This window comes from Cydia amplana, chromosome 8 (assembly GCF_948474715.1).
Source record: "Cydia amplana chromosome 8, ilCydAmpl1.1, whole genome shotgun sequence".
Lineage (NCBI taxonomy): Eukaryota > Metazoa > Arthropoda > Insecta > Lepidoptera > Tortricidae > Cydia > Cydia amplana.
Window position 1 is genome coordinate 16,842,639 of NC_086076.1, and position 22,789 is coordinate 16,865,427.

Consider the following 22,789-nt stretch of genomic DNA (forward strand, 5'->3'; position numbering starts at 1 on the left):
TACCTTTCATTGCATTTAAGGTTTTTCATATCCCGTGAAACGATTTACGAAACGAAACGAAAGTAAATCTTGTTTACATAACAGTAAGGTATTTATTTCCTAACAACTTGTATATATAGGCGGCTTTAGTGATTGCTAACTTGGTAACAATTTTCAAACTTTTTATATGTCACGACCGAGGTATTTCGACCACCGCACACATACCTACGAAGAGTTAAAAAACAAACCGCAAGTTTACTATTTCTAAAATGCGATAACAAACAGCACAAAAGCTTTAAAATACCATAGCAGAGTGTTACTTTGTTTGTGCAGTCGTCATCACATATATATTATATCGGAACGGCCAAGGTGTTCACAAATATCTGTACAATAAATTGTTATAAAACGTTAATGCTCGCGTTCAGTTATTTTGACCATCTTGGCCGCTCCGATATCTCTGATACTCGACTGTACTAACATTTACACTTAACTGATCATCCTGTGAACCTCATATCTTTGTTATTTCTGAATATTCACGATACGAGTCAACTTTTGCGAAAAATTAGCGACACCCACATTTAAACATATCTTTGCCAAATCGAGAGGAAATGAACTCTCAATATGACACTTCAGTGTTTGTTTAACTGTTACTACAGCTTGCCCAGCTCAAGTCGAACAGATCACCCGAACTGTAACCACATTTCGTATTAAGAGGATAGGTACTTATTTAGTTGACGTCCTTAAATTTTCTCCATATAAACGAAGTCCCCGTTTTCTTCCCTGGATATCGATTTTATGGAAAATATTTTATTATTAACGGACTCCATCACAAAACTGACCCCATTTCATTGCACTTGAGTATCATTTTAATACATAAAGTGTACAACATTTAGCAACGTTAGCTAATTAAAATATTTGGCCTACTTAGTTACTTACGTGTTACATACGCTATCCTTGTGGGGAAGACGTAAACAAATTGTGCAAGTGCCTAATGTTGTAAAGCTCGTAATTATCGTATATTGATCTCGAAGCTTCCACAATGGCCGACCTCCTCGGCCGAGGTCGGACACATCAGTGAAAGCCCTGACTTCGGAGGCAAATACATGACATGTAAATAGTAGACATGATTTTCATTTTATTTAAAGATAAAAGATTTTTATTCGTGACGTTCACAAAACATGTACGAACACGTACAGACAACAACAGCAAGAACAGAAGAGAACAATAAGTGTGCATCACGAAATTACAAAAATTTCATTCATTCATTTCAATTGCGACACCAATATTTATGTAGGTTTACGTACATATAAGTAAATACTAAACTATCATAATTGGCTTCGGAAAGATCTCAGATGATTTTATTTATTGTGTTCCTGAAATTTCCGAGAACTTTTGTAAACATTCCGTAACATGCACGTAATTACCGACTATCAGCGGGCCGATTTTTGAATTTCGATCATTCGATTTTGTCACTCGAAAATCGGTGGAAAACGGCGAAATGCTAATTTTTGAAAAACGAGTGATAGAAATTTGGAATTGAGTGGTACTAACCACTCGTTTTCAATTCTATTAGTAGAATTTATATGCCTAGTAGTGGAGATATTACTGAACGAAATACACGAAATCGAGCGGTCGAAATTCAAAAATCGGCCCCCAGGTCTGTTACGGTATCACCGAATGTGCAAGTTATTACAGTCATATCAGCGCGAACAACCATCAGTCTTTAACAATCATAGGTACCTATATCGATACGACCCCAAAGGCCGCAGCTGGTCAAATACGAGTGGAGTAGCGACCTAGCGACGAATGAGATCACCGTCGTTGATAACAATAGGTCTCTCACGGCATCGGCACTGGAGCATCATGCGAAAAATGTTGATTAGTTTGATTATGGGAGCCGGGGAGAATCGACGTCTAAGAAGAGATTTTAGGTCAAATAGATGGGAGACATTCTGAATTCTAACGTGTTTTTATGTGTACTGCAAGTCTGGAACAATTCTTATAATTTTAAGCCATGTAGTAGTAGTACGACATAAGTAGGTACTTCCCGTCGAAAGGCATATTGAGCGACTCGTGATCCACTCCAGGGAAAACGAACACTAGGAAATTAGCTTTACAGGTTGGCCCATTTAGATCGGTCAGTATGGGAAAGTCTGAAACTATAAGACATACGAAGATCTGTTCTTAGGAACCATGTCATCGATTTTAATAACAAGAAAAACTGCATTACAAAAACATACATTAAAAAAAGCGGCCAAGTGCGAGTCGGACTCGCCCATGAAGGGTTCCGTATTTAGGCGATTTATGACGTATAAAAAAAAACTACTTACTAGATCTCGTTCAAACTAATTTTCGGTGGAAGTTTACATGGTAATGTACATCATATATTTTTTTTAGTTTTATCATTCTCTTATTTTAGAAGTTACAGGGGGGGGGGACACACATTTTACCACTTTGGAAGTGTCTCTCGCGCAAACTATTCAGTTTAGAAAAAAATGATATTAGAAACATCAATATCATTTTTGAAGACCTATCCATAGATACCCCACACGTATGGGTTTGATGAAAAAAAAATTTTTGAGTTTCATATTAACTCACATTTATAGACGGGTGTAACGCGAAATTTATTAAGGTAATTGAATAAATTTCGCGTTAGACCCGTCTATAATGTGAGTTAATATGTGTTCAAAACGCGAAGGTTTTGAGTTTCAGTTCGAAGTATGGGGAACCCCAAAAATTTATTGTTTTTTTTTTCTATTTTTGTGTGAAAATCTTAATGCGGTTCACAGAATACATCTACTTACCAAGTTTCAACAGTATTGTTCTTATAGTTTCGGAGTAAAGTGGCTGTGACATACGGACGGACAGACGGACAGACAGACAGACATGACGAATCTATAAGGGTTCCGTTTTTTGCCATTTGGCTACGGAACAATAAAAACCGTTGATATATTTCTCTCATCTAATTCTCACTTACCTGTAGTATAAGTGTTCGGATTAATTTACAATTGGGTGTATTTATCAAGACAGAAGAAAGTGTTTGGTAGACATTAAGTGCCTTAAAAAAATCTTATAAGTACCTGTATCGTTTCTGGACCTGCTAATTCTTATACTAATCTTTAATCAAGGATCAATCGGAAGCCCGCCCACAAATGCATTACATAGTTACTCTTTTCTATAAAAAGATCAGTTGATAATGTACCTCTATTTAAATAGCTTTCACACTAAAGCATTAGAAAAACTAGATTTTCGCGGTAGTTTTTCTAAGAATAACGGCGGATTATCTATTTTTATCACGCGCGTGATCCCACGCATCTATCGTAGCTAAGGCAAGAAAGCTCCTAACTATAAATTCTATACAGATTCTAAAAATACTTATAATAATATCTTGAATCTTATTCCACAGACTGAAGTTTCAAACAGACGTGGCTAGTGTATTCCTTAAAAGATGACTCACGTTAGACCGGGCCGTGTCCGGGCCGGAGCTTCCGGCGCTTCGTTTTCTACGGAAAGCATCACGTGATCACCTATCATTTGTCATAGAAAAGTAAGCGCCGGGAAGCCGCGGCCCGGACACGGCCTGGTCTAACGTGAGTCATCCTTAAGACTGTGGGTTAGCTCCCAGTGCAAGCAACAGGTGTCAAAATGTTTACGTTGAGCCTACTCGTTAACAGGTAGGTTATTAAATATTATATAGATATACAGTTTATTTGACGAAAAACTGCTATGCCGCCTACAACTTACAATTCGGGAATATTAATTAGGAATTACTTATCCTGATAATTAATAGTACCGTAAACTGTGCCTACTTTTGATATGATTTTTTTATTATTATTATATTGGGATATCTTGATATAAATGGCGATTTAAAGTAGACCCCCACCATGTCTGTGCTGATCGTAACAGACGCGTTTTGTTAGAGAGTGAGTCTTCTGTACTTAGTACTATTATTTATTCTGTGCCTGTACTACTATTGTCGCCTGGCTGACGAAAGAGAATAACAAAAAAGGATCCACCCAAATACGCCGATTTCTTTAGACAAAATACTAATTCTACTCTATTTTTCGGTTGCTAACTTGCTACAGACCGTTCGGGCGAACCTAGATGTCTGACCCCTTTGCGGTTAACATAACGTCAATACTTAAATCTAGACTTAACCTTGGAGAAACTAGTATAGTAACGGCACCAGTCATGGAACATTTAAGAGGAAATCTGGAGTATTTGTGATATTTCCCTGATACATGTAAAAGTTCTACCGCTTAGCTTGTTAAAAGATGAATATCCTATCCTTCTTTTATGTTTCAGGCGTGTTGTATCAAAGATACTGCAGTTAGTTTCCACATAATTAATAAATTAAAAGTATGTTTTTTTTCTCCAGTCATGGACACCAAAGCTCCAGTAATGGAACCCCGGTTAATGGACGTGGATCCAGTAATGGGCCCCCTATAATGGGCATACCTTATCAGTATAAGATATTGGAATAGGGAATAAGTTTTTGGAAAAAAACTAGTTATTAGTCATTTTTGTCACCCGATGGCATTGTCATCCGATTTGCATACGTATCCAAAATTTCAACTCAATCGGAAATCCGAAAGTGGCTCAAATGCCATTTCCAAGATTTGAACCACACTAACTAATACAGGGTGGATTTTCTTTTTGGGTCAGTGAGGGCAGCTACCAGATCCCGTACTGCTACGAGAAAACGGTCTTAGAAGACCTTCCCTCGATTTCAAATTAATGAAGATTGGCTTTTACAGATTTTGGAAAAAACATACAGGGTGCGAGGAAAAGGTAATTTTTGACAAACTTTTTTTTTGATGCCAATCGATCCCATTCCTATTGAGGATCAAAAGCTTGTATGGAACAAAAAAAAATTCCGGCTAGAAAAGCCACAAATCGAGGAAAACATTTCCCATACAATTTGTATGAAAATGAAAACTTATATTTTTCACATGCTATTTTTGTATGCCAATCGATTCCATTCCTATCCAGTATCAATAGTTTTTTTGGGGTCAAAATTAAATTTCACATTTTCTCCATAGTAAATGTACCTATGGAAAAAGTTTTTATTAATTTGTGGCTTTTTAGTACATTATCGTAAATTGACCCCAAAGAAAATATTGATACTAGATAAAAATGGAATCAATTGGCATAGAAAAAAAGCATGTGAAAAATAAAAGTTTTGATTTTCATATAAATTGTTTGGGAAAAGTTTTCCTCGATTTGTGGCTTTTCTAGCCGGAATTTTTTTTTAGTTCCATACAAGCTTTTGATCCTCAATAGGAATGGGATCGATTGGCATCAAAAAAAAGATTGTCAAAAATTACCTTTTTCTCGCACCCTGTATGTTTTTTCCAAAATCTGTAAAAGCCAATCTTCATTAATTTGAAATCGAGGGAAGGTTTTCTAAGACCGTTTTCTCGTCGCAGCACGGGATCTGGTAGCTGCCCTCACTGACCCAAAAAGAAAATCCACCCTGTATACAAACTAACAGGGCAAGTTAAATAAAATTTTGTAAAAACGATATTAATTTATCCGAAGTCCGAGAAGACCTCCTGACATAGTTCGTACGAGTAACTACATTATACTTCTGTATTGTTTAAACATGAAATTACGCCATGGCAAGCATCATTATGTAAATTATCCCATCATAGGAGGTATGCAGTTTTACAGCTCCTATAATGGGATTGGGCAAAATACCACTATTTTTTATACATCTCTAGAGTCACAACGTAATGTGTTGTATACCTTATCTCATGGTAAATGCAATTAACAAAACACATTCTAGTTTACACCAAGTAATAATTAATTACATTTTAATATATGAACTCACCTCTCTTAGCGAAGTTGTTAAGAATTCTTACTGGTTATTTTTTCCAGTGACACGACAACTTTTGGGTTGGCGCCAATTTCTTAAAAATTAACCGAAATTAATAAAAAGTCGAACTTAAACAGCTCTATGACTCTTATTTATGGTAAAATATTGCCAGTGTTTATAAACTACTTTTACCTACTTATTTTAGAGGATTTGTGGTTTTATATCCCATTACCGGTTCCACGTCCATTATAGGGTCCATTACGTTATTAGACGGTTGCTACTGCAAGTCTGAAGTGGATAAAAATGTAATTTGCGGTTTTGCCCGTGTCGATATTTTATTTTTTAGACGTTGACTGTTCAGTCAGCATCAACAGTTAGATAAAACAATGCGCCATAATTATCTAGGTATCTACCTACCATCCAGGTATTTATTATATTTTTTTTCCATATAGAGATGTACTGTTTGTGTTTCTTCTTTAACCTTTTGGACGCCAATGACCGATATATACGCACCGGAGGTTCAATGCCAAAGACCGATTAATCGGTCACACACCACAGAGCAACATAAACCTAATGTGCATATGCATAAAGTTCAATTTTAGTTTTGACACTTCGGTGACGTGGCGTCAGCGTGACAGCTTTTGTGTTTGACACGGCGTCGAAAAGGTTAAATTTCGCGTTCTAAACTCTAAAGAATCTGTCGCAGTTTTATTGTTCTTCATATACTTAGACTAGAGAATAGAGATATAACTCTTTTTGCTAAGTTATTAGAGAATGGTTTTATTTTATTTTATTTTATTTTTATTACATACATGGAAAACCAACAGCTATAAATATTTCTAAAAAGCTACAATAGATTTACAGAGCCAATTACAGGTTCTCACTTATAAAAATTAAGTAGGCATACAAAGAACAAATATAATTACAAATCAGTTAAGTACACACACAAGTATCATCAGCACAAGCCAAGGTTAGTGTGTACAGCAAGCTGCAAAACTGCATAGACACATTAGGAATGGAACTCATTCATAAAGTGGTCATGCACTTCCACCGCCGACTGCACAAAACTTCACGAAAAAACCGAAATACAAAAATAAAGATAGAAAAATAATAATAATAATAATATAAGTGTACCTATGTAGTACTCGTATAACTTCAGTAAGCCGAGCCCGAACCTGCGCTAGAATTATCACCCATAAAAAATGCAATTAATTTATTCCTTATTACCGATATGCTATCACTAAATATATCAAAATCTAAATTAAGTAAAACTTTATTTAAACTCATGCCTGCCCTGCACAAGAAACTGTTTTTTCTATATTTATCGCGTATAGTCTGATCCTTTACTTGTCACTAGTCAGGCATGATTTGATGTCTCCATCATACCCAAACTGTAATTACTCGCCATTTAATTAAGTGCCTCCCAGTCCTCCCACAACCACGCTTCACAATCATAACTGTCAGTGTCAATTACACGAAGGCGTAATCAGAAACATAAAATGTTTTGGAACCGACCGGCCTCGCCCGCGATGACGGTAAGAGGCCCGACGGTATGACCCTCGTGCCATGGAAGATGGGTCGGCCGCTGGTTTGGGACGCAACCTGTGCTGATACCCTAGCGCTGTCCCATCTCCATGGCACTGCAGTTAAGGCTGGCTCGGCTGCCAATTCGGCCGAGGTCCTCAAGCGGCGCAAATATGCAACCATAAACAGTGGTTGCATATTTGAGCCGTTTGGGGTTGAGACCATGGGGCCTTGGGGGGAAAGCGCTCACAGGGTCTTTAAAGAATGTAGCCACAGGTTGGTGGGATTGACGCGTGACCAGAGGGCTGGGTCATATCTAGCACAGCGGATCAGCATTGCCATACAACGTGGCAATGCTGCCAGCCTTCTGGGCACGCTGCCAATGGACGGCGATTTGGGCCAAATTTTTTATCTATAGTTTATTTTTATGCTTAGTTTTTAAGCTTAGTTTTTAATTCTAGTTTTTAATTTTAGTTTGTAATTTTTATTTTAAGGCTTTTTATTGTTTGTTTTAGTACTTAGTTTATTTTTAATAAAAATATTTAACTTTAGGGAATAAAAACGTAAGCGGAAGCTGACCTACTATCCAATTCGCTACTTGAAATTAAATTCTTTTGACCATCCGCGCGTGTAAACTGTGACATTTTCTCAATGGGTCATTTTTAGAATTTTTGTAGCTTTTCCAACTTAATATTATATCCACTTAAAACATTAATAAGATGCTGACAAACATTGATAGATTTTGTATGCACCGCTATCTAAATGTTCTACCGGATGTGACTTTTACTTATGAAAATACTCCTTTTTTACTTTTCTAACTACCTATTATTCCTAAAATGTTATAGGTACCAATTTGGTATTAATATTAGTGCACGTAACTGTGATCTAGCCGCACTGACACTGATATCAAATGTTTTGCTATGGGATTTATTTTGAAAACTTCTAATTTATTTAGATATTTGACCCTATATATAACATTAGATTTTTTTAGGGTTCCGTACCCAAAGGGTAAAAACGGGACCCTATTACTAAGACTCCGCTGCCCGTCCGTCCGTCCGTCCGTCCGTCTGTCACCAGGCTGTATCTCACGAACCGTGATAGCTATTCGTGACAGAGAATACATCATCTGTGAAAATTTCAACTGTCTAGCTATCACGGTTCGTGAGATACAGCCTGGTGACAGACGGACGGACGGACAGCGGAGTCTTAGTAATAGGGTCCCGTTTTTACCCTTTGGGTAAGGAACCCTAAAAAACAAAATAAAATAAAGATTTAAGTGGGGCTCCCATACAACAAACGTGATTTTTGACCGAAGTTAAGCAACGTCGGGCGGGGTCAGTACTTGGATGGGTGACCGTTTTTTTGCTTGTTTTTAGGGTTCCGTAGCCAAATGGCAAAAAACGGAACCCTTATAGATTCGTCATGTCTGTCTGTCTGTCTGTCTGTCTGTCTGTCCGTCTGTCCGTCTGTCCGTCTGTCCGTCTGTCTGTCCGTCCGTATGTCACAGCCACTTTTCTCCGAAACTATAAGAACTATACTGTTGAAACTTGGTAAGTAGATGTATTCTGTGAACCGCATTAAGATTTTCACACAAAAATAGAAAAAAAACAATAAATTTTTGGGGTTCCCCATACTTCGAACTGAAACTCAAAAAATTTTTTTTCATCAAACCCATACGTGTGGGGTATCTATGGATAGGTCTTCAAAAATGATATTGAGGTTTCTAATATCATTTTTTTCTAAACTGAATAGTTTGCGGGAGAGACACTTCCAAAGTGGTAAAATGTGTCCCCCCCCCCTGTAACTTCTAAAATAAGAGAATGATAAAACTAAAAAAAATATATGATGTACATTACCATGTAAACTTCCACCGAAAATTGGTTTGAACGAGATCTAGTAAGTAGTTTTTTTTTATACGTCATAAATCGCCTAAATACGGAACCCTTCATGGGCGAGTCCGACTCGCACTTGGCCGCTTTTTTTGTTGATGGTGCGGAACCCTCCGTGCGCGAGTCCGACTCGCACTTGGCCGGTTTTTTTCTTGGTGGCAGAAAATAAGTAGTTGTTCGAATTACCTTCACTGGTTTTGAATGAATGAAGGAACCACTGTTCCTCATTCTGTTGAAATTCCTGATTTCTGGTTTAAATTGCTTTATTATATATTGCCTACTAAATAAGACATATTTCGTTGACAGTGGAGCTCAATCAAGTGATTTACTCTCGAGTCTAGCAAATGATCTTTCTACAACAAACTAGACCTAACAATAATCGGGGGACCTTAACGGTTCCGTCACACAGGCGCGTTTTCCGGGCGGGACGTGACCGTTTTATATGTAAAAGCGGCGCGCCCGGTCACGCCCGCCCGGAAAACGCGCCTGTGTGACGGAACCTTAAATAAATATGATATCAAATTTATTTAGCGTAACTGAATATGCTCACAGTATAGGTAAACGACTGATTGACCTTGTTTCACGGTACTGCCGAGTCGGTAGCGTGCATCTCTATTTCTCAAGAAAATGTATAATTACCATACCTAAAGGTCGCTATTTACCTCTATACTACTATAGACAACCCGATTAAGAGCATTTTCACATTGTCCAATCCGATATCGGGTGTCAGATACACCGGTACGACTCCAAAGAAACAAAAAGTAAAAAGTTTCTTTTTATATTTTTTTAATACATTTAATTTTAGTTTGTTGTTCAAAATAAAGTGTTTTTAAGGGCGTTTTCAGGAAAACGTGTACCATTTAATTTATTTCGAATAACTAAAAACTTTTGGGATATTTTCTAGCAGCTGTTTTTCTCCAAAGTTCATCCGACGTCCGATAACGGATCGGATTATGTGAAAATGCACAGACGCACTGTTAAGAGTTTTGAAACTAGTTTCATTGGCGTAGCCGTAATGATTCATTAAGAAGCAATTAAGAAGCTTTTTATCTACGTAGGTACTTAATTATATAGTTCTATTTAACCTCTAGCCGCCTATACGTCAAACCTTGCCAAGCAAAATGAAATTTTATTTTGTCAACACAAAGTTCAAATTAGAATGGAACAGGAGACCTTTTTATAGGTCTCTGGGCGGCTAGAGGATAATAACTAACTAATGCAGCAGGTTGTCATTCTGAATTCCTAACAACGTTTGTCCTAAAGTTACTTGCCCTAACTGGTTTGTCCTAATGGGCACATGCCCTAACGATCAATTGTCATAATGATTATTTTCCATAATGTAAGGTTCTGAAAAATGCTTAGGTTTTAGAACTAGCTGCCACAAAAGTGGGTTAGGTTAGGGTTAGAACTGCGACCGTCGCAAAAAAGAAAATATGCTTTACATTACACATTAACATTAGGAACATTAGGATAAGTAATCAATAATTAGGGAAACCAAATTTAGGGTTTTTACTGTTAGGACAACTGATCATTATGACAAACAATATTAGGGAATGCAAATATAGGAGAAAAGACTTTAGGGATTCAGATATAGATCCATGCAGCAGCATTGTTGGACCAATTTACCTCGCTCGTCCGATTAGTTTATAATCTCGGTAATAAGATATGGCAGTGACATATGGACAGACAGACAAGACTAAATAAAAATGGTTCCGGTTTTGCCATGTTGGGTGCTGAACCCGAAAAATTACTGTTTCATTACACAAGTATTCTTGGACCAGTTATCTTCATCGTGTGATGCATCATTTTTCTCTGACAAAGGATCGTCTCACCCGAATACCGAGATAACCAGGTTTGACCGCGACCCTCATATGTTAGTCATCGTGTGACGTCACCGATTAACGCATGACTAACTAAATAAAAACATATTATAGGTTCGTTGCTTGATCGTGTTCTTGGAATTATAACGTCAAGTTTTTTGCTGATTTAACGGTCATAGGTCGATTAACTATCTAATTAATATTTTGTTACTTTTTAAAACCAATATTTGATAAAATAAGTACCTAATTTAGTACCATTGAAGCTTTATTCTGAAGTCCGTAAAAAGAGGACGATTAGTTTTTATTTGGTTATTATCCTGTTCGGTCGATAACTATTTGGACAAATTTTCTTCACATTTGGTAAAGTTTCCTGGTTGCCAAAAAGATTACCAAACAATCAAAAATATCATCAAAATGTACAGAAAATTCGTCAAAAATGTGTATACAAAAAAATTGATGCTCGAAAAGCGCTGCCCGTAATATTAAACCGGTAGCACTTGAAGTACTTAAGTAGCACTTGAAGTAGTTGAAGTACACCCCTCTGGTGTTGCAGGTTGCAGGTGTCCATGGTCGGCGGTAATTGCTTACCATCACGCGATTCGTCTGCTCGTTTGCCTCCTAATATCATGTAAAACAGAAATCCTTAGGATCTATTACACCATGTGTAGGTCACAGGGCCGTGTTTACCTTTTTACTTTCATCCAGTGTCGGCATGACAAGGCCATGCTAAACTACGCACATCGCAATGGAAAGTGGAAGGCTCACTGAGTAGAAAGGTAGCCAGAGGTAAAGGGGCTGACACGAAACCGAAGGTTCATTCATTATAATATAAGATGTAACAAATAAAACGTTGTAAGGATAACTCACGTTAAACCGGGCCGTGTCCGGGCCGGTGCTTCCGGGGCTTGGTTTTCTATGTAAAGCATCACGTGATCACCTGTCATCTGTCATAGAAAAGTAAGCGCCGGAAGCTCCGGCCCGGACACGGCCCGGTCTAACGTGAGTCATCCTGTAAAATTGACAGCTGAAGAACATAGCACTATATTACGGCGCCCTATGTTTTGTTACCACTGAATGTCAACCGCATAATGCACAGAACTGTACAGCGCCCTCTAAATTAGCTGTCAAATTAGAAGCACGAATTGTCTTAGATTTTACACAGTTTTACAATCAATGAATCTTTAGACGAAACGGTAATTTCATAACAAGCCGATGTGTTTACGTGCAACACGCATACATTCACAACCTGAGGGTAAATTGCCCTAACCCGATAACTGATACGTGCGACACCGGCTTGTTATGAAGAGTTTTGCTTTAAGAGATCCTCTGTTATGTATATTTTTCAACTCTGTGGTTAGACTTATGTAAATACTGCAACTATACAATACACATAGCGTGGTGCGCATCTTAGTTAGCACTAACATATTTAACAGATCAATGGTCGACCTTATCTCGTATACATAAGGGCTACGATAAGTCTGTTACTGTATGAACGGTAGATTCCATAAGCAAATTTAAATTGGCGCAGTTGGCCGACTGTCTTAGTTTGCGAAAGGAAGTGTGTCAAGTCCAAGTACGGAGTCTAAAGTGCTTCTGCAAAAAATGAACTACGAAAATATGGAATTTAACTTAACGGCGATTTTACCCTGCTGCTGCCTGCTGGATCTGGAAGTAGTACTAGGTTAGAATTCCGGTAAGGGCATTTATTTGTATTTTATTGTGCACAAAGTTAAAAACATGTAGAAAAAAAATGGGAACAAAGAAGAAAACTAGGTAACAATGGGCGGTTTTATCGCATTGCTAAAGCGGTATATTCCAGACGATCTTTGGGTATCTATCTAGCAGAGGGTTAAAACTATTTGTGTGATGAGCGTATAGGTTTTTTTGAGTTTTGAATGTGTACATTTATCGAATGGAACGCGGTTGATAGTTGTAACATTGTCTAACAATGTTTACATATTATTACTTTAGCCGACACGTTGACATATTGTGTTGTACCTAATCGTGCTCAGAGCACATGTAATTAAACATTGCATTCCATAGATAAGGCGTTCTAACGACGCCATCAAGAATAGGCACGAGATGACAGCAAAAAGACTATCGTTAGGACGGGACGGCCCGTATTCTTCGAGAGAATAGAGCTGCTTTACCATTTATAGCTTCTGTCGTGGTCTCTGGTCTCACAGATTTTTATAGATTTTATAATAATAATAATGTGAGCCTATATGCGTCCCACTGCTGGGCACAGGCCTTCTCAGTCCTCTCATGCGCGAGAGATTATAGATTTTACAGTGGTTAAAAATACAGATAGGTTTTCGGAAAGTAGCCAAAACGTTGGAAAACTACTCAGAAAATTCCGGAAAATTTCACAGGAAATTAAAAAAACTTTCCTACCGCACATCAGTTGTTAAAAATTAAGTTTTGTTTAGTGTCTATGGATAACCGTAGCATCCGAATGTCGCTCTCTAAGTCATCGTCGTCCTATGTTCACTCGCAAATGGCAATAACTCCATCACTCACTGAAGATTTTACGAGTATTAGATTACTTTGTACACGAACGGACACCATAGAGATGGTGTGGAAACATCTAATCACGTGAGGTGATAAAATACTCATTTAAAATGCTCATTAGTAGAGGTACAGATTTTACTTATTGCTACGACCGAGACCAGTGCACTGAGATTTTTTGAAGTGAAAACTTCTTTAGCGGCGCTATGCACTTTTTGTGATGGGGAAAAAATGTTAAACTCGCGACAGGTCACGTGACCGACAAATTCGACAGATTGAAAATTCGTAAAGCCCCGTCTCCATATCGCGCGGCAAGCTATCGAACATTGGCTCGCGCGGCTGCCGCAGATTTTTCTATATTCCTTAATAACTGCTGGCAGGAACTGTCTTTACTCCCCCCCTCTTTTTGAGGAATATTCAGGTTCAGGCTGAACCTGAATATGAGTAGTAAGGTTATTAGCTCCAAGAGTCTAGGCTCTTAAATAGAACTAGGCTCGGGGGCTAAACAGCTAAATAGGCTTTATGTCTTTTAGGCGTCAAGAGATGAGGCGAGCCCTTAAAAAAGAGCTAAAAGGCTCGAGTCTTTTGGATCACTAGGTTCAGCTCACATGTTAATTGTATCAAGCACCACATCAGTCGCTAGTCTGCGGCGGCCCTATGCGGTCAAGTATAGTCGCCATGAGATATTATGTCGGAGTGACTAAGGCGGTCACAAATATCTGAACACACCTCTATTGTCAGGCGGGTGTTAGAGTGCGTGTTCAGATATTGTGAACACCTAGGCCGCTCCGATATATCTGATGGCGACTGTACAGGCGTGCCTATTTTGTAAGCGCTAAACGAGCACAAAAAGTTGTCCGAGGCGCCTGAATGCCTCGTCATTAACAACAAACGACTTGTTTAGTCTTTTTATTGTGAGAATTGATGGAGACGTCAGTTGAAGAGTGTCGCGACCTTTTGATTGGAGCCGATGCGTCGAAGGATGAATACGCAATTCACCAAGTGCATTTCATTTCGATAAGTGAGGAGAAAAAGATCTAAATGAGGCTTGAACGCAGATCGTATCGGGCAATAGCGTAAAATGTGCCTACTTTGCACCACACTGGGTGATTGTGCAAAAGTTTTTTCCTCAATTAAAAGTTACAACATGATAGTAGTGATGGTCTATTTCATTCAATAGGTATGTTCTTCGACCATTTTGTGGCAAAGTTGATTATCCAACCAAGTTTTTAATATTTTTTAAGCGAAACAATAATATTTACCTAATGTTATTGTTTCGCGCATCACTTAAGATGAATCTGCGTACATCGCCTTGATGAAGACATGACATGAAACAAAATAAAAATAAGTGACATGAGTCATCCCTCGATCGAGTGAGAGTTGATTATGATGGTGCCAATGATTCGTCAATCGTCTGCCATACGCAAGCGCCCTTTACAAGGTTATGCATTTACTCTCACTTTCCAAGTGCTTTGTCTGAAAAATACTTATTGCATCATAATAGCGGGTTTATTTAAGCTTATGGCCATTAGAGTAAATATTTCCTTCAATTACGCGTAAACTAAGTGCCTATTAGTTATTACGCATCTCAAATCATTTCTATTGTCTAAATTACGAAGTCAAATTATACAATAATTATGTGTCACGTTTCTGGCCTCTACAGAAAATTACAGTTAACAAGCAAAATCTCGCTAGCATGGATGCATGAAATGACATGAAACTTAACGTCGTCGACAAAGATTGCGTACCTCCTAGGTACCTAATGCAACTAGATTGATTTCAAGATACCCTTTTACCACCAGTTTCTCGTCAGATCTTAGACAATCCCTCTTAGGCCTCTTTGCCCAGAGGGCGCCATAAGCCCTTAAGTTCATCTACTGAGGAAAATTCGATCCATGCCGCCCGTGGCCCTGGTGGCCGAGCGGTCTAGGCATCTGTCGCTAATGCAGAAAACTGGTTCAATTCTAGCTTTGGGCACTGGTGGCCTTGGTCACTTTTTATTTCGTATATGACATTTATTCAAGTTAACAATCCCTCTGTCCCTCTTAGTGCTGAAAATGAATTATGTTTAAACCGCGGTACGAGTACTTAATTTTCATTCATTTTCATTTTCCTTTCGTTGTGCTATCTTCTATATTTTTAAAGATTACATCATTTTGTATGATTTGGAAGTAATTGATCGGATAAGTCACTGTTCAGACAAGAACGAAGGCATCCACAAGATCGTACGACAAGATTCCTTAATTAAATCCAGTATATCACGAAGAGAAATCAAAGACCTGTTGAAGAAAATTGATAAATGATTCGTTTATTGTTTATTCTTTGTACCTGTAAACGAAAGTTTTGCTCACCTCCTTTCACTAATGTCTCTGCGTTCGCACTTAGATTTGATCACAGATAAAATAGATCGCACGATGTCTGCTGGCCCGGCTGGGAGAAAATAAATCATCAATTAGGTCGATCAAATGCCAAGCTAATGCCCCGTCATCTTAATCGCCAATTTACTTTCTTTCTTCGAGGATTTATGACTGGTTTTATCCAGGCGTAATGGACGCTAAGAGCTTCGGGTCCTGTTTCGACTTCAAATAAGTTAAGAGCGATGATTTTATGACAGGTTTACTACTTGACAATAGGCTTTTAAGAGGATAGTGGAGAACGGCTCCTCCATTCAAACGTAGTCCTCATTTTCCTCTTAGAAAATATCTTTGCATAATTTGATGATTATTTGATACTACTTATAACATAAAAGTTTTTATGAACTTTAGTTTTTCGGTCCTAAATTTTATAATAATAAAAAAAAACCAAGGCGCATAGATTTTAATTTATAGCTAGGTACGGTTAATCTCGTATAGCTACATTAAATTGTGTAAAAATATTTTTCACCATGTCAATATCCAGACCCAGAGAGGAAAATGGGGACTACTTCTGTATGGAGAAGCCCTTCTCCACTATCCACTTAATACCCCCCACAAGGTTCGCATTTGTGGATAAAACTTTTATCACGCACTTATGAGAGTTTATCCTCGCCGATGAACCGCTAAAGGCAACCGTCGATAATGGGTTTGCGGTTATGACGATCGTCTTTTTCGCAGTGTTGTCAGCATACATCCTTTCACTTAAGTACTTATATTATATGACACTTGTCCACCACTTGCCAGAAAGCGGTGCTATATAGGAGTTATTCTTATTGTTGTACTTGGTGGCGCTCAGTAGAAGGTAAAGTTTATTTGCAGGCAGTATTCTGTAGGTATCTATCTATAACTGCAACATTAACAAGACGAACAAAGTCCCCTGCCGCGTCTGCATGTTTGTATGTTCGCGATAAACTCGAAAACACCTATTTAATCGGATTTTCATGCGGTTTTCACCTGTCAATAGAGCGATTCTTGAGGAATGTTTAGGAATATAATTTACTAAGGTTTACCCGTGCGAAGCCGGGGCGGGTCGCTAATAGTAGTAATCGATAATGTATTAGTACCGTTCAATAAAAGAATCCCTTCTCACCCGCCATTTTTTTTAAATGGCGCCTTTTATGGAGTTAACACTGACCTAATTTTCCGTGTATATTAACGTAGTGTTTATTGTCAACAGATGGCACAGTTGCTAACTGTGCGGCTCAACAAGGCGGGCCCGGAGCCCCTGGGGTTCCGGCTGCAGGGCGGCAAAGACTTCGGCACCCCCCTCGTCGTGCAGAAGGTAACTAATTATTTTTCACCTCAGCAACTTGGCTGCTTTCACAAAACAGTGAGCAAAATTCGATTTTGCCCACTATTTTCCAAGCTGGGTTGCTAGCCAGCTCACCCTGCATCAATTTTGGTTAGCGATGGTGACATAATCGTCAGAAAACTCATTTAAATCCTAAATACTGACAATTCGACACTTTGTGACATGCTAAGTTGGTGTAGACTTCAGCTTAGAGTCTAAGCCTTAGTCAAACTCAAGTAAAACACAATAGAGTCATCATTCTGTTTTTTTAATTGTTTAGTACCTAACAGTTGAAAAGTTTAAAATATCTAGACTTACGGTGTATAGGTAACTACATACTTAGTATCATCTCAAAACAAAACGGAGAGTGCACTTGGCCTCTTTATGAGGTACAGTACCAGTAAATATTTATCACGAATCACGCACGGCTGTCTTGTAACACCTCACAAAAGAAATGGACAATGCTTTAAGCTGAGGTATGTAGCTGCTTGCCTTAAAAGGTGTCGATAATACAAAGAGTTTAGCGATACTATCGTTCATCATTCGTAACTATTTTAAGTACCTACTACATGTTTTGACTCAGTCAGACACTGGCTTTAAACTAGAGATTATAAAGGTATTATTTCTTTTAATTTCATCTCGTCTTTGGATTATATCTACCTACCACATTTAAAGAGCTGCATAGAACAAACAGGCATACATTTTTAAATTGGATAATCTGTGACACTTCGAAATGAACTCAAAATATGTATTATACAACGATTTAGAGAAGTATAATATTGATTATGCAACATTTACTTACAATATAACAAACGACATCAACGCGCGTCTGAGAAATGCTCTTCCCTTCGATTATGCGGGGCTTAAATTTTTAGCAGATTGTTGTTTTTAGGGTTCCGTGCCTCAAAAGGAAAAAACGGAACCCTTATAGGATCACTCGTGCGTCTGTCTGTAATTATACATAATAATTATAAATTTTGATAAAAATACACAAAATAGTTCTATACCTATAGATGACAGGAAAAGCAATTAGAAATGTGCAGTCAAGCGTGAGTCGCACTTAATATACGGAACCCTTGAAACGCGAGTCCGATTCGCACTTGGCCGGGTTTTTTTTATTTGAGGAGATGACTTATTGACGTCATAAAATTTTAATAGATAAATATGTTTATAAGCCGCATAGCTTAGTATAGTTTATTTTTTTCATTTCAAATAAGTTCATTAGGTTTATTCTTAAGTTGATAATTGCACATAAGTATTGTATGCTATTATCTACTTAAGATCACTCACAAACACAATATTAACCTGTATTACTTAACTTAATTACATGGTCGATTGACTCTTAAATCTTTAAACGACCATGCAATTTTCGGTTGTGCTTAATAACTTTTTATGTTCATATTAAGAGTCACACGAACTTGCCGCCAAAAATTCCCATACAATCTAAATTACATTCTCATTTTAAAAAGACATCCTTAAATTACATGAAACTGGGAGTAAACATTTACGCACTTACCTAATATATATGTCTAACATAGTAGGTCTTTGTTGCTAAAAATTGTTTTACAAATAAATTAAGTGAGTAGAAGTTTTGTAGTCAATGTGGCTAATTCCGTCATAGGGGCTATTACGTCCTCGAGCGTATATTTCTTTGATTTTAAATCGTAGGAAAATGAAAACATCTGCTTTTGATTGCTGAAACTAAAATCAATCGCAGCTTTGTCGATCAATTTTGTTCGTTGTTCGAGGAAAACGCTAGTAGACGGAATAGACTCTAATGACGGAATTAGCTACATTGACCTTATGTAAAACTTCTAATCGCTCTATAAGTAATTTCTTTGTAGTTATTACAATTTCTAGCAAAGGAAACTATATAGTATCAGACGTAAATATATATTATGTTTCTTGAATGTACATGCTAAGTTTCATCGATTGTATGACTTCGGCTAGGTTCGTGTGACTCTTAAGGATGATACCTACTATTGTCCACACTGGTAACAATAAAATTCAATTCGTAAACCTTATTGCCAGGACATAAGGTCCATTGCTGGTTAAGAATATTGCTGTTAGTTTTTAGCAGTTAAATTATTTTTTACACGCATTCGATTTCGAAGCCACATCTTGATCAAATAAACAAATCACCCGCTGTTCAATAACTGTAATATTAAGGTGGATTCTGCGTGGGTAGTGCGTCCACAAAAAATGTAGGTAAATAGGTACTCTGAGTCTTGAGGTACTTACTAGTGTTATGGTATAATGTCTGGGGCACACTAAACGCGGGAGCTGATGTAGTCTGTGTTTCCGTCCATAAGAATGAAAAATAAAATAAAAACTGCCAGAAGAATCAATCTTTGGTATCCAAGGCTTTTGGATTTTGCGCCCTCTATTAATTTACTGCAAATAATAAATCCAATAAATGAATGTTGCCAGTGGTGAACATTGGACCCACCAAATCTGAAGGTATAACCTTTTCTTGTAGGTAGGTTATGGAATAGCATATATGTAAACAAAATACAAATAAAAGCCAATAAATACAATTAAATACCTAACTACCTACCGTTGTAAAGTAAAATAAAATAAACCTAACTCCTTTTTCTTAAAATAATCATAAGTTTAAATTCACATTAGAATTTAGTGTGCCATTTAGTGTGCCGCAGCCTTTACAGGCAACATCGGTTTTCATTGGCTCAGCGTCCAATAGTCGCGCGATAAGCCATCAAACTTGTTCTCAGCTTGCGCGTGCGCCGGTGAGGCGATAATTTAGCGAACCAGCGTTATGAACTCCCGGGATTGGTTGGACTGTAGGGTCATTATCATAATTATCATTCAAACAAATCCATACAAATATTTAAATGCACCTAGTCTTAACTCCTATAATAATATATAATTATAATAATTAAAAATTCGAAAAAATCATTCGAAAAAACGAAACTTCGATTTTAAATTTCGTGGTAGACCTTCAGAATAATTGAATTTAGTAAATACGATTACGGAATAAACAAAATGAGTTCCCTTACTCAGCCTGTTTCGTCTAATAAAGATTATAAAAGGGTTTTTGGCATAAAAACCGGAAAGCTAATTTATACTGGTTCACCAAAGCCTTCGCTTCGCTCTTGCTTGCTGGTGGTAGTAATAACCCCCTTTTACCTCATCATTAACGGTTCACGGCCCGTTAAAGTAGTTTTTGACAGCCGTGACATATGTCCGATATATTTTAAAATCATTAATTTCATTCGCTACGTAAGGAAGTAGTACGTGCTAAACTGATTTATTGCTTTATTTAAATAATTAATTTCTACTTTGGTGAGAACTGCTAAAAGATTTTTAGGGTTCCGTAGCCAAATGGCAAAAAACGGAACCCTTATGGATTCGTCATGTCTGTCTGTCTGTCTGTCCGTCTGTCTGTCCGTCCGTATGTCACAGCCACTTTTTTCCGAAACTATAAGAACTATACTGTTGAAACTTGGTAAGTAGATGTATTCTGTAAACCGCATTAAGATTCTCATACAAAAATAGAAAAAAAAACAATAAATTTTGGGGGTACCCCATACTTACAACTGAAACTCAAAAAAATTTTTTTCATCAAACCCATACGTGTGGGTTATCTATGGATAGGTCTTCAAAAATGATATTGAGGTTTCTAATATCATTTTTTTCTAAACTGAATAGTTTGCGCAAGAGACGCTTCCAAAGTGGTAAAATGTGTGTCCCCCCCCCCCTGTAACTTCTAAACTAAGAGAATGATAAAACTAAAAAAAATATATGATGTACATTACCATGCAAACTTCCACCAAAAATTGGTTTGAACGAAATCTAGTAAGTAGTCAAAATCCCCTAAATACGGAACCCTTCATGGGCGAGTCCGACTCGCACTTGGCCGCTCTTTGTATAGAGTGATAACAGGGATTGCCCGTGCCCGAATCGTTTTTAAGTGTTTTATAATTATTACTTATAAAATTTAGTCCTTACGTATAAAAAAAATATGTTTTTAGTCTAAGACGTAAACAAAAAGTATTGAAGCAAATGTCAATAAAATCGTGATCGAGTCCTATAGGAATATGAAAAAGATCTTCAAGTAACGTTTTAAGTATGTTTCTTTTTAGAAGAAACAGAAAACTTTTTGAAGTAGGTAGTACGTACTCTCCGTAGTACCTAAGTACTCAGTTTTATTTAAAAAAAAATGGTTGACGACTATACCTACAGTCGTCGTCAAAGATATACCGGCGGGTGGCCCCTATAGGAACCTAACTACAGGAGCTATAAATTAAACTGTACCTAGAAGAAACATATTCGTATGGCAATAACAAAGATCTTACCCCACAATTTGTACTGTCGCCATCAGATATATCAGATCGGCCGAGGTGCAAACTATCTGAACACGCACTCTAACGCGTTGAGATTAGAGGCGTGTTCAGGTATTTGTGAGCACCTTGGCCGCTCTGTATCTGAGGTACCTCACAGAGTGTACCTAAGTAAGCACGAGAAAAAGTCATAAAGCTCTTCGTTAACAAGAATCCAATGTTAAGCACCAGCAACAACGTTACGAAGATGCGCGTGTGCCCCGGGAGCGGACAGGTTTGACCGGCGGCATTCCAGAAGATGTCGTCACCAATACTTTCACTCCGGCTTGACTCTGAGCTCGGACACCAGGGAAATGGGCTACAGAATTACTCGAGTAGAACATTCGAGTAAATAAAACTGAGTAAATAGATTGTTCATCTTTCAGACTAACTGATATTACATATAAGGTCTACCGTTTAAGGTTTAACTTACTGAAGTTCTTATGATTGTCTACAAGCTGGTATCAAAATTGAAACCTTATTAAATAAATCTAATAACGACTGTATAAATAAGACTCCGATCTATCTCCACTTTCGCTTCGCCAAAATAAGCGAATAGACAACCAGCCGACTATGGTAACTTAATATTTGTCCTTTTAGAAGTCGGTTTTTTAGTGTTCCGTGCAAAACTTTGTTCACAGAACACTTATGGGATCACTTGCAATTCAGTTATTTGTGGTCACTTTCTGTTTTAAGTTTTGTTATACTGCCCTCTTAAGCCAATTAGCGGTATCTCAAAAACAAAAATACATAGTTGAAAATGGAACTATAAGATAAAGAATTTAAAGTATATGTTTGCATTAAATTGACCCTTCCAGATCCAGATCCATCAAAAATTGAAAAATTCCCTCATTTCTTTATGAAACTATTGATTAAGATATTTAAGATACTAATACCTATAATTCTTTTGTTCCAACATTTAAAACGTTTGAGGAAAATAGGTCATTTTATTGCTATAAACTACTATAAAGTCACAAACGTTGTTCCTGCAATTGCAGTGTACGTACGTAGTGTACTAGTCCTTATTTGTAAACAATGTGTCTCATAAAAATGCTAACGCAAGTCCGTTTAGGGCGCGACAATTAGGTGTTATCTTAACAGCTACTCCTTTTAAGATCACTTACAATGGAAGATACCACTACAATGTCGTGACAATGTTTTCCATGTTTAAGAAAAGATTGGACGTAACTTGGGCATGGATTACGT

The 22,789-nt window shown here is 37.5% G+C and overlaps 2 protein-coding genes across 6 annotated transcripts in view; one reads left to right on the forward strand and one right to left on the reverse strand.

Annotated features, from left to right (window-relative positions):
• The window catches only part of LOC134650153 (iron-sulfur cluster assembly 1 homolog, mitochondrial), a 146,878-nt gene that overhangs the window by 32,574 nt on the left and 91,515 nt on the right, over positions 1-22,789 (reverse strand). The gene's annotated exons all lie outside the window — the stretch shown is intronic.
• LOC134650127 (PDZ and LIM domain protein Zasp) overlaps positions 1-22,789 on the forward strand; it is a 70,521-nt gene that overhangs the window by 16,008 nt on the left and 31,724 nt on the right. For all 5 annotated transcript variants that reach the window (XM_063504962.1, XM_063504963.1, XM_063504965.1 and 2 more), the window contains exon 2: positions 17,130-17,234. In XM_063504962.1, coding sequence (XP_063361032.1) covers positions 17,130-17,234 — 105 coding nt within the window. The remainder of the gene's footprint in view (positions 1-17,129; positions 17,235-22,789) is intronic.